General features: G+C 42.2%; 1 protein-coding gene across 2 annotated transcripts in view; it reads left to right on the top strand.

Annotated features, from left to right (window-relative positions):
• Window positions 1-13,273, top strand: part of TMEM260 (transmembrane protein 260) — a 40,510-nt gene that overhangs the window by 1,826 nt on the left and 25,411 nt on the right. For both annotated transcript variants that reach the window (XM_068149017.1, XM_068149018.1), the window contains exons 2-3: window positions 4,235-4,266; window positions 5,071-5,225. In XM_068149017.1, the coding sequence (XP_068005118.1) occupies window positions 4,235-4,266; window positions 5,071-5,225 (187 nt within the window). The remainder of the gene's footprint in view (window positions 1-4,234; window positions 4,267-5,070; window positions 5,226-13,273) is intronic.

Genomic DNA, 13,273 nt, shown 5'->3' with positions numbered 1-13,273 from the left:
ACTCGAGTGAAAAGTTGAGCATCAACTCAAGTAAGGGTTGTTTGAGTTAAAGATAACAGTAGAGAGCTGAGTTTTCGTTTCACCAAGCTCACCCTGGTTAGCTGCTTCTCAAACATGCAACCTGTGGTGCCCCTTTTCATCATTCCTACATTTGGATCAGAGCTGTGTTAAAATAATTTGGTTTTAAATCCCTTCTCCACAGAGCTCTCATGCTGTGCTCCAGACAAGGTGTGTGAACACATCCTTGCTGGGCTGGCGCATGTATACCCAAATGCCTTTGGCTTCTGCTCCCAAGTTTGTAAGGCAGCTGGCTTTGCTACTGCTTGTATCAGCTAATAAGTGGTAATCAATATATCTACAGGTATTACTATTTAGTCTTTTAAGTACTCCCCGATGGGAAACGTGTGTCTATTAATGCACAGGGTGCCTGCGCTCCGAGCTGTTCATGCTGTATGAAACCCTGAGTCAGGTTTTTCTGATGAGATATAATCATAGAGTGGTTTTGGTTGGAAGGGAGCTTTAAAGATCATCTATTCTAATCCTTTTGCAGTAAGCAGGGACATCTTCAACTAGATCAGGTTGCTTAGATTTCCCATCCATCCTGACCTGGAAGATTTTCAGGGATGATGAATTGATGATAGGGATTTCTTCCTTGCTTGATGTGAATTATCCTGGTAGATACAGTGAACAGCACAGGCATGAATTCACCACACTTCCCCTGGGTTATTGTGGTTATTTTATGCCATTTTAGAATCATACAATCATTTTTGTTGGAAAAGACCTTTAATATCATTGAGTCCTACCATTATCTAACTCGGCCAAGTCTGGAGCTAAACCATGTACCTCATCACCACATCTCTGTGTCCTTTTATTTTGGAGACAGAAAGCTGATTGCTCATTCCTTATTTCCTGGTTCCTTCAGGTATAGAAATGAATGTACGTATGTGCAGCATGCATCACTCCTCTGCTAATAAACTTTATCAGAGGTGTAAAGGACACTAACTAGGTGAGTGATGGAAACAGGAGTGCAACAGAGAGATGCCCCAGGACTGGACAGACTGGGGAAATGGAAGCTTTAACCGGCTTTCAGCAACCCATGTTAGAGGGAGTTTTGTTAGAGAAGATCTCTCGGTATAGTGTCCTCAGTTAAGCCTGTGACCTCACTCCCCATTTCTCCTTATTTATTTACTTTATGATGTTGTCTTCTAAATCTACTGCCAGAGTTGAGTGTGTTTGCTGGAGCTGGAGACAGACTCATCCACACTGACTTCTGATACCTGTCACAGCCAACAGCGACCTCATTGCATCATGTTAACATTTTTGGGGTTATTGGCCTGGTTTCTTATGGGCCCAGCAGCTGCTGGAATGCTTCAGCCTGCATTGGTTGGAAGGTCCCTGCAGAGCCCTGCTTGAGGTGATTAACTTGCCCATGCCTGAAGCACAGAGCTCAAACTTTTGCCATCAAAAGCACTGAAGCTACTTGTGTGAGTAAAGAACTGCTTAAGGATTTGCTGTATCTGCTTTCAGAGAGGGAGCCTATTATTTTATTTTATTTTTAAGCTATCTGTGTATTTTTAATTGTTCCTGAAGTTTGCAGTAATCCAAAAATGTAAGAGGCAATAGGTATTTCCATTGTCAGCCTTCTCATGTTATTTAATGTTATAATATAAGAAATGAGAGAATGAATTCTAATTCAGAAGCATCCACAGATGTTAAAACAGCTTATAAAGGGATCAAATAAACTGAGTGAAAAGGAAAAAAAAATACCCCAAACCTTCCCTCTGAGACACCAGTTTGCAGGCAATGCTGGGTCTGTTGCCTGAATGCCTTTATTGGAGAACGAAGCTGGATGGTGAGAAATGTATTTACACCAAGATTATGGAGCAATGAACTCTTCAGTTTGAGCTGACACCTGAAGGCACTGCAGGTTGTTTTCTTTCAGGAGAAATAGATTGAAATCGAGTTCATGTATGCTGTAGTCATCCTCTCTGTCTTTTGCTTTTCAGTAATAGTGCTCCATGCTTCTGTAGCTCCTGTCTCCATTTACATAGCCCATAGAAGCTCTAAATGATGCACAGGTACATGGGTGGGACAGGCAGAGAATCAGTTTCATCTGAAGTGTTGGGTGTCATGCTCTCCATTTGGTTTTGCCAGTGGAATTCAACAGGCCTGCAGCCTGGGAACTTATTTTTGCATCTTCTCTTAAGTGTTTTTCCTTATTTATTACAAGGCAAAATTGTGCTGTTGGCTTTCAAAGCCTGCCAGTGACATCCACAAGTATATTGAACCTGACCTGGCAGTGCTGGGTTGCTGGTTGTACTTGATGATCGTAAAGGTCTCTTCCAAACAAAACGATTCTGTGATTCTATTTATTGTTTGTTTGTGTCTGTGTTGTTTTGGGGTTATTCTGTCCCATGATCAGAGCCAGTATCTCAGCAATGTGCTTAATCTTTAGCCATTTTAGGTGCAGATATTGCTGTATCCCAGAAGGATTTCATGACTGGCTCAGGAACAGCATCCTTGTGATGTGAGGGGCATCCACCATTAGCCACTGCACAGAACAGTGTGTGCTGACATGCTGGGGAACACCTGTAATACCAAATTGAGGGTTTCATCTATTAGCATCATCATCTTCTATGTGCAGGGTGATCGATTGCTTCACAGCCTTGCCATGCCCTGAAAGCTGCAGAATGATAAAGGTCTCAGCTTGGGATGGATGGTTTTCTCATCCACTTTTTTGGGGCTGTCTTGCAATGGGTTGAAACTTTCCTAAAATAGAATGGCAATGAAAGTAGCTGTTTTCAAGCACAGTAAAATCCACATTTGAGAGGCTTTTGTGCAGAAAGCTGCAGGGCAGTCCCCAGGCATCTTGTGTGGCAATGGCTGTAATTTTAAAGTGATAGTGGGTTGACTTGCCTCTTGCTTTGAAAATATATTGTTTACTGTAATGTCAAGATTTAAAAGTGGCACTTAAAGTTGTCCCTGCTCACTGCAGGGTGATTGGACTAGGTGACCTTTAAGGGTCCCTGCCATTCTAAGCCATTCTGTTATTTGTGCCATCCTCCTCCATTCTGTTGGATGGTAAAGGGATCCTGCTTTGGCAGGGGATTGGACTAGGTGATCTCCAGAGGTCCCTTCTTCCAACCCCTACCATTCTATGATTCTATGATAATGTGCAGAAATTTAAAATACTGTTAATTTAGCTCTTCATTCTGTGTCTTGGATGAGACCTTGAGCAATCTGTCTATTGGAGGGTGTCCCTGCCCATGGCAGAGGGGTTGGAACTAGGTGATCAATAATGTCCCTTCCAACCCAAACCATTCTATCACTCTATGAATAGAGACGAGACAAAGCAACGGCGACCTTGACACTCGCAAAATTTGCAGAGCGGATTAGACCATACTCTGCAAAATAAGAGCGCAAAATTGGAGGGGAAGAAGGAATATCAGCCATAATTTTTAATTTTGTCATCTCTTGTGTCCTTCATCCCTCAATGTGATTGTTCCTGTTGAATATACACCCTTCAGGAGCATTGCAAAATGCTTCAGTGTCAAGCACTCTGAAAATGCCAAGTATTATTAAGTGATCTGCTAATGTGGATGTTCTTGTGGCAATTATTTGTTCCGGCGTAAAATACAAATGAAATGCAGAATCTAAATGGTGTTTCTGATGGGAGCAGCTGCTGGATGCAGTGTCCCCTGACAGGTAATAGAGTCACTTGTGAAGCAGATGCTGCAAGAACTGCTTTAGCTTCTGGTGTTCCCACATGCATGTGTGCAGATTTGCACAATCAGCGATTGTATTTTCTCTCTTTAAAACTATAAAGCTGGGAGGATGTTTTTAAATGAGAAGCGATTGGGTTGTTGAGAAGACAGTGCAGCTTGAGCGTTGCAGGCTGTGGTGCTTGAAAGTTCTGGAGTCAACTGGGTTTAAATTAAAAGCACACAAGCACAAATGTCTACATTTGGAATATCTTGGGCCATTCTTTACTCGAGCCTACCTATACTTATCTGTTCATAAAAGTCTCGCGAAAACATACAAAAGATATTTTGTGCAGTGACATCAGAGGGAGAAAATATTCTTAGAAAATTTCATGCTGTTAAATCTCTACAGATTTACAGTTTTATCCAGTCAAATTAATGCAAAACCCCAATGCAAGCATTTGGATTTTGAAAACTTTGGAGGAGTGTCATTTCCTAATAGTAATTATTGGTTTTACATTATTTTTTCACAGGGGAGCTGATCACAGCCGCATATGAGCTTGGAGTAAGTATTAGTTTTATTGTTTAATCAATGCTCTCATTAACAGTTTTAGGAATTAAGGAAGTTTAATTAAGCATGGAGTAAAGTAGATTAATTTATTTTCAAACCACAGTTTTTACTAACTTATAAGTACAGCACGCGACAATTTACTTCAAGTTTTAAATCCAATTAAACTAAATTATAAAGCAAAGGCTTTACTGTATATACAGTAGCTGGCTTATTATCAACCCAAATTTTGTATAAGCTGGGGAGAATAAAATAAATCGGGTTAACAATTTTAATAAGTTTTATTATTTAATAAACTTTATTATGGTGCATGATCCCTTTAGGCAAGACCTTAGGACTGTCAGCGCGGTGGTAATCCGATAGCAGTGTGGTCTTTCAACTTGCTAACCAATAAAATAGTTGAGAAGCTCCTGCTTCTTCTTTTTTTTTTTTTTTTCTTTAAAAAAAAAAACACAACAAAAAACCCAACCAACAAACCAAACAAACAACCCCAAACAACAGCCTTTTGAATGACCCTAATATACTGTGAACCCAAACAAGGAGCCCTTTAAGGCACGCTAATGAAACGTGGCACCTCCTTTTCTCACCACCTCATTATTATGGGCGAGGCGTGGAGCCAGATCCACTCAGGAAGAAGAAAAATGTGTGCGGAGTTGAAATTGGTAGGGACGGATGGGACAGGGAGAGGAGCCACTCGCAGTCCCCCTGGCTCCTGTCGCTAGACCCTGGCTTGGTTTTATCCTTTTGGTTCTATAGAATTTGACTCCCTATTTTTATAACCCCTTCACTATTTGTCTGTAGGTCGCCCACCCTCCTGGCTACCCCCTGTTCACACTGCTGGCCAAACTGGTGATGGCTGGGCTGCTGCCCGTCGGCTCCCCCGCCTACCGAGTCAATCTCCTCTGTGGCTTGTTGGGAGCAACCGCCGCTTCTTTGCTTTTTTACACAGTTTTCAGGTAAAGTCATCAGGGGTGTTCTCTCCTTAGTGTGATGCTTCCCTGTCAGCTTGGGACGTTGCTGAAAGGCTCGCTCTCTTCCCCTCTTCTCCACTGCCTTCCCAGCTCTAATTAGTTCCTCTGATTAACCTAACAACACTTTAATCTGAATTTGACCTTCTTTCTTGCACAAAAGGTCCCTCTTATTTATTTTTTTTCTTTCTGTTAAATAATAATAATAGTAATAATAAAAAGTGTGCCCTTTCCCATACACAGCCGTGACAGGTTGTTCAGGCTCATTATCACAAATCACCGCTCGGTTTAACTAACCAGAACTAATGAAGTTTGTCGTTCTCGAAAGATGCAGATGGTCTGTTTAAATTAACAGGATGAGCTTCACCTTTTGGGGAAACTGTGAATTTGGTTTAATTGCAGCTCCCGCTGGAGGTGGATAGGCAGTTGCCTGCCCGTGGTACCCGAGGACCAGGGTGAGCGTTGGTGCTGACTGCCTTCCCTCAGTGTAGGTGCTGCTGTGGAGGAAGACCGGCCATGGAGACCATCCATTTTCTCCAGACCTTTACCCTTTGGAGAAAAGGGAATAATCGGGATGCGCACGTGGTTGGGGGTTTTGTTAACCCTGCTTGTCTTTGATGTACAAGTTCTGGCTGCTCGTAACCTCAGCCTGACCCATATTTGAGAGGATTATTGCAACCCATACAAACAATTTCTGATGTTCTTTTGCAGGGAAAATAGGGCACATTTTGAGGTTGCAAGCAGTGAAATCCCAAATGATAGCGGGATGTTTCAGGATGAGACGGGACGCTTCCTTACTGAGATTATTTGGACAAAAGCCCTTTTCTCCCACCCGTTTTCAGAGCTGCGTCGCCTCTCAGGGAAACCTTCCCAGAGAGTGAGAGCAGCTTAAAAATAAATTCAGAAATAAATAGGGGGGAGGACAGATCCTGCACAGCCCAAGCACCCTGAGCTCACTTAAAGTACAGTCCACGGTATCCATCTGTATAGGTGCATCTTCCTCTGCTAAAGTGGAGTTGCTCTTTGCAGATCACCTTTTGCATAGCAGTGCATTGCACTTACTGGAATGGCTGAAGTCATTCCTAAGTATTTCTGTAGGCATTTAAAGTGCTGGCTTTTTCTGTTGGGTAATATGTGTAATTAAGTCAGCGTTACTTCATTTAATATCCTGTATTTCACTGCGGATTTGGGGAACTGGAAGGGGCTCTGCCCTTCCGTGCATGGTGTCAGCGCACAGCTCCTTTTGATTATATTAAAAACTCCTGCAAGGAGTTGCTAAAGGTTTTGAATGTTGGCTTCTGATTTTGTTTTAATGATGGTTGTTCCTGTTATTACAGTGACTGTGAAGATCCACTCTGCTTTTTAGCCTTTAACTGCAGCGTGACAATTTGTTATACTCCTATTTTGTGCCTACGAAATGATGCAGTCGTTGCTTTGTAGAAATAAGAATACAGAAGCTACAGGCTGAATTTGGGAATTATTTTTACATTTCCAGAGGTTTAGTATTTTTTTTGTGGTTGTTGTTTAATTGGATTTGGATGAGGTTGCTTCAGTCAAATCTAAAACTTGCTGAAAAGAACAGAAAACCTGGAACTGAGAGATGATAGGAACTCCTAGGACTTAGAGAAAATGATTTCATAGATACAGGGCACTGCCAGGATCAGTTATTCAGCCTGACAGTGATAGATTTTTTTTTCTTAAAATTAATTGTAAGGTTGGTTTTAATTAATTTAATTGTGGGTCAGTTTTATTTCCAAATTACAATGTTGTATTTTCCCTTTTAAGTACCTTAGAATTGATTTTTTATTCCGTTCATTTAGCAAAAAAAGTTTTTTCTTTCTCTTAAAAAAAAATTCTTTTCAGCAAGTATTTACTGGCACTGTCTGCATGCAGGCTGTAACTATCTGAGGGCATCGTGTTTTGGTTTTCACCGGGCTTGTCTGTACTCACAAAGGCTCTCAAGCAATCTATCAAATCCACAACCCCCCGACATTTTTGTGTTTTAATTACAGTTTAGCTGATGGGGTGACCCCTGCGAGGTACTGGAGGAAGAATAAGCACCTGCTCCTCATGCCACACGAAATGTGGATGTTAATATGAAAATATGTAGATGTTAGGAATACAAATAATTGATGAAGTACACATCCTTCGGGAGCAACGCAGTTCAAGTGGCAAATCTCTCTCCTCAAACAATAGCCACCCTTCAGCAGGGAGGAAGCCATCTCTATGGTAATGGGGCTGATGCTGCCCTATTGATCGAGTGGAAGAAGACATTATACAATGTCAGTTGGGTTGTTACAATTTCATTTGTCGTCTGACCTGAACTTAACCTCTAAAACCTTTCTTTTCTCCCCACCAGCCGGGCAGTGTTGCTGTTTACCCTCATGGGGTTTTTCTGTGCCTCCTAGCATCCCCATACAGTAAATCTCTCAGTTGTTTGGTTTTGTTTTTTCCCCTCATTGACTCTTTCTTTTTAAGAGCCATTTCCCAAGTTTATTCCTTGACAGGTCAGGACAATTTCTTTTACTGCCTGAGAAAGGAGTTGCAGCTCCCTCCATGGCTGGGCAGTGGTTGGGATGTTACGGCGTGTGCGGGATTATTCCTTAATTCTCTTCTGCCAGGCAATGGTTGGTTAGATACTCTGTGCAGACACTGCCAGGATTGATAGGAAGCAACCCCAACATCTTATTTGTATATTATAGTATGTTATATTGTAATATTCATTTAATTATATCACTTTTTTAAGCTAGGATTGTGCTTCTTAAAATCACATTGAACCGCATTGATGCAAAAAGCCCTTTTGTCAATAATCCAGACTATCACCCAAAGAGCAGTTTACTCCTTTGAGTTAGGTTTTTTTTCCCCCCCCTCTGCACAGTTGTAATAAATTGCTTGTAATTATCGTAAAATGGCATTTACAAAGAGTTTTCTCAGACTGCTTATAACTGAGGCAAATAATTCATCTTTGCTTTGAAAGTGGGGGGGGAGCTGCTTTACGATTTTTGGGATGCAGCAAGTGCGGCTATAGGATTGTTTCTTTAAACAACTATTTGTTTTACTGTGGGAGGCAAAGCATAGCAAGTTTACAAAGTAAACCAATTATCTTCTTATAATATGATTGTCAGAGTGTCATTTTCTTCACAGATGATGTGTTCTTTGCATTCTTTGTTGCAAAGAGAAATGGGATGCTTTCCCCTGCTTTAAGTGCTGTTTTTTTCCGGTGTATACCTTTCATAGCTTGGTTGTTTTGCTATATTTAAATATGCAAACCTAATTTATTGCAGGGCCAGTAACAGTGTAGAAGGTTTCATTGCCCTAGTAAGTTTTTTGCCAGCTTTTTTTTCTGGCTGAGTTGCACATGGATTTTTGAAAAGAGGAAGAATGTTGCATTAAATTAAGCCACTCACGTCTCTTCGGTTTCCTGTTCTGGGTATCCTGTTCATTTTTGGACTAATATGTATTTATTTTATATATTAATTTCTGTATTTTATATATCAATTTTCAGCCCCCCAAACCCTCCTAGCAACACACTGTGGATGTGTATGAAAACTAGAGCAAACTCTTCTCCCCCTTCCAACAGAAAGGAGCTTTAGACGTGATTTATAAGGAAATTATTTGATCATTTTGAAAGCATTGGAATGGTTTGAAAATGGACTTGACTATCCTGATAGCTCTGAGTTTTTTTGCTGTAGTAGCGTGTGTCCTGGAACTCTTCTGAGAAGGTCTTTAAGAGGGAACAGGCATATTGGGGAACTAGAAGGATGGATCTCCTTCATGGTCATCCCAGAGGGACCTCATGGCTGATGCTCCTATAAAACTGAGTGATGAGTGGGGAAATAGTCTCTGTCCCTGAGGTATGTGGCTTTTCTGGAGCAGAATTTGTCCCCAAATAGTTTTACTGCTTTTCTTGGAGCATGGTGTAGGGTAGATAGAGTGATGAGAGAGGAATTCTTCCACCTGGCATGCTGGTTCCCGCTTGATCGTCATGGGAAATTTAAAATACTGGGCTTTGGGAAGGCAGAATCTCATTACAGGGTGTATTTGGATTGTTCCAGATTACAGATTATCGTAGATTATCACTGTTGTATCACACCACGAAGATCTTGGCTGTTTCAAAAGCAGCTGTGCTTAGTAACAAGTACTTAGGAAGGTGGGGGAGAAGAAAGGTAGGTACTCAAGTATTAATTTGCTTCTAGAAGAGTATGTACTGTGGCATCTGGCTAATTGATCATAGATGAATATATATTATTTTTTCCCCCTTGTGCCCAAAATAAACCAGCAGTGAGTTCAGTCTGTTTGAAGACACTACCAAATCTGTTCATTTGCATTTTGCTCTCAAGTAGGCACATTAGGCTGCAATAACTTGCTTCGTTTTGAAGGGGGGGGGGGCGGGGAGGAAAGGAGGGCAAAAAACTCTTCTTCTCTCTCTTTTTTTTTTTTTAAAGACTGAAGAGTCTTTTCTGACAGCTAGTCAGAGTTAGAATTAGTTCAAGGAAATGTTAATAATGCACTGCCTGGCTTAATCCCTTTGATATCACCAGGTATCCTCCTGTTCATGGGTTAATTGCTTTAAAAGCGGAGGCAATATTCTGAGCGGTGGGCCGCTTCACCTTTTCACAGCTGTTACCATTGAGTGACAACTAAATCCCATGTGTAAGATGAGGAAGAGCTCAATCTCCAATTGGGAGAAAATTTATGTAAACCGCAATCCCTTCAGAATGTGCGGAAGTCACAGACTTTCTTGATTTACTCTGCTTTTCCCAGAAAGCTCCATTGTTCCCTTCCCTAAGTCCCATCAACCCTTTGTAGCAGAATATCACAGCGGCGGCAGATAGCTTGAAATATATAAATGCTATCATAGCTCTGATTAATAGCGGCGCTTATGAGTCAAGTCTGATAACGGAGCAGCTCTCCACTCAATTTCAGATACCGCTAATGGAATCTGTCTCCTGCAATTGTAATGTGAGAAGGGCTAATTTGCCATGGAGCTTGGAGCTGTCACCAGCCGGGGATTGGGGGGTCAGATGGGAGCTGCCAGGTTTTTGCCCTGCAGCTTGTATCTCTCGCTTTGAATAGCGCAGCCCCCTGCCTGCCAGGGAGCTGATAGGCCGCCCGGGGGTTTATGCCACTCCGTACAATAGCGAAGGGCTGCATGGGCTGACTTGGTAATTGTGAAGCCAGCTCATTTTTATTTGATTTTATATTTTATTTTATTCTTTTTATTTTTTTTTCCCCACTTTTATTTTTTCCTCTATTTTTTTGCCCTTATTTTTGCCCTTTTTTTTTTTATTAGCTTTTTTTGCCGCTGAGTAATTTCTAAGAAGAGGTTTTAACAAATGTCAGATTAGGAAAAGTTTCTTCAATTACCAAGAAAAAAAAGAAAATTTAGTTATTTAAATGTTTTATAAAAGTTTTTTTTTGTTTTTTTAAAAAAAGTCAGTTCTTACCAAGGATTGGGAGGTGGTTTTGTTGGGGGTTTTTTTGGCTGTTGGAAGTAGGCACTGCTTATTATGGGTGCCCAGGATAAAAGCATACCTATTTTTTAAGGATTATGATTCAAATAATGGATCTGAGCAATGCACCCTGTCTGCTTGCAGTGGCACTGGGAGGGAAGGCCTGGAGGACAAGAAGTAATGGGCATAAACTTAAACATAGGAAGTTCCATCTAAACATGAGAGGAGCATTTGAGGTTGGCAGAGCATTGGAACAGACTGCCCAGAGAGATGTTAGAGTCTCATCTCTGGAGACTTTCAAGGCCTGCCTGGATGTATTCAAGTGTGAGCTGCTTTGGTTGGACTCGATCTTCAGTGCTCCCCTCCAACTCTTACCATTCTGTGATTCTGTGAATGGCTGGAAACACAGTTTGTACAACTTGCTGTTTAGAAGGGTATGAGTATGGAGTGGTATTTATTAAACTAGTGCAGGCATGCCTTATAGAATCACAGTGGTTTAGGTTGGAGGTGACCTTTATAGGTCATTTAGTCCAATCCCCCTGCGTCAGCAGGCACGTTTGCAACTAGAGCAGGTTGCTTAGAGCCCCAACCAACCTCACCTGGAATGGTTCCAGGGAAGAGGCATCTACCACGTATCTGGGAAACCTGAGCCCCTGTCTCACCACTCTGATTGTAAAACATTTCTTCCTCTTCTTTCTGTCTAGTCTGAATCTCCTTTCTTTCAATTTAAACCCATCACCTTTTATCCTGTCGCAGTGGGCCTAGCTAAAAAGTCTGTCCCCATCTTTCTTGTAGGCCCCTTTAAGTACTGACAGACCTCCATGGAGCCTTCTGTCCTCCAGACTCAACAACCCCGACTCTTTCAGCCTGGCCTCACAAGAGAGGGGTTCCAGCCCTCTGTATCTGCTCCAACAATTCTGTGTTTTTCTTGTGCTGAGGACTCCAGAGGTGGCCCAGCACTCCAGGTGGGGTCTCACCAGAGTGGAGCAGAAAGGCTGAATCCTTTTCCTCTCAATCTGCTGGTCACACTGCTTTTGGTACATGCTTCATTAATTTGTCATGATTTGTTTCATCCACTAAACTTCCCTGAAATAGCTTGGCATGGAAGTGTTGAAGTAGAGAGATGGGGTGCTTGGTGCCATGGTTTAGTTGATTAGATAGTGTTGGATGGTAGATTGGACTCGATGATCTCAAAGCTCTCTTCCAACCTGGTCTGGTCTGGTCTGGTCTGGTCTGGTCTGGTCTATTCTATTCTATTCTATTCTATTCTATTCTATTCTATTCTATTCTATTCTATTCTATTCTCTACTAAACTTTCCTGGGAAAAGGCTGCTGCAGACACGTTCTGCTCCAGCATGATGGTGGGCGTCTGGTAGCATGTGAGGTTTGAGATCGGGACGTTCTATTCCCAACTGCCCTGCTGAGTCCTTGTGGGGAGCTATTCCCATCTCCAGTATCCAGACCCATCATGGACACACTGAGGCCTCCACTATCATCATGGGGCACCTAAACCAGGATGTATGCAAGGACCAGCTCTGCTTAGCCAAAATCCTCACTAGCTCAGTACTCCTTAACTAGGCTGGAGCACCGCCTCTTCAACCTGTGCTGTTTCAATACAAGAATTGTTTTAAAGGGTAAATAAGTGGTGATAGTTCGTAGCTTGGTTTCTATTCTTTCCTTCTGGTCATGAAGATTCATCCTGAATAGTCAAGCCAAGTTGTGCTCTGCTACCTCCTTCTCCAGAGCTGGAAGCAAAGGCTGCAGGCAGGGCTTAAGTGGTTTTTCAGCTCCAGGTCCTTGAGGAAGAATAAAATCTGGTTTGCTATTCCCTGTAGTACCTGTGCTGGCTCTTCAGTGCTGAGAGCAAGAGAAACCTCTTTTGTCCATGGAGTGTTTGTGACTGAGAGGCAGGCAAACCCAGAGGCACTGGGGTTTAGGGAGATAATTATTCTTACGTAGGTTCTAAACTCGTGTTTGGATTTTCACTTTATTTTTAAATAGTTTTTCAGCATCAGTGTACACTTAAAATTTATCTGTGGCAGCAGGTAGAGGAGGAGGGGATTCTGCCCTTCTGCTCTACTATGGTGAGATCCCCACCTGTATTGCTGGGAATTCTCAGCACAGGAGAGACATGGATCTGTTGGAGTAGGGCCAGAGGAGGTCACAACAATGATCCAGGAGCTGGAACCCCTCTGCTGTGAGGCCAGGCTGAGAGAGTTTGGGTTATTGAGCCTGGAGAAGAGAAAGCTCCAGGGAGACATTCATGGTGCTTTTGGTGCTTAAAGGGGCTTATAAGAAAGATGGGGACAGACAGCAGGGCCTGTTGTGACGGGATAAAGGATGATGGGTTTAAAGTAGAAAAGGGGGACATTTGGACTGGATATAGGGAAGAAATGTTTTACACTGAGGGTGGTGAGACACTGGCCCAGGTTGCCTAGAGAGGTGGTAGAAGCCCCAACCCTGAAAAAGGCAAATTAGCCTTTTTTAACCTCCTCCAGTTGCAGATATTCTGCTGACTGAGGGGCAGGTTGGACTAAATGACCTTGAAAGGTCCCTTCCAACACAGACCATTCAATGTTTCTA

Source organism: Melanerpes formicivorus, unplaced genomic scaffold, assembly GCF_026170545.1.
Source record: "Melanerpes formicivorus ecotype bairdi unplaced genomic scaffold, bMelFor1.0.p_v2 SCAF_17, whole genome shotgun sequence".
Classification (NCBI taxonomy): domain Eukaryota; kingdom Metazoa; phylum Chordata; class Aves; order Piciformes; family Picidae; genus Melanerpes; species Melanerpes formicivorus.
Note: the sequence above shows the minus strand (reverse complement) of the source record. Positions and strands in the feature narration are given on the sequence as shown.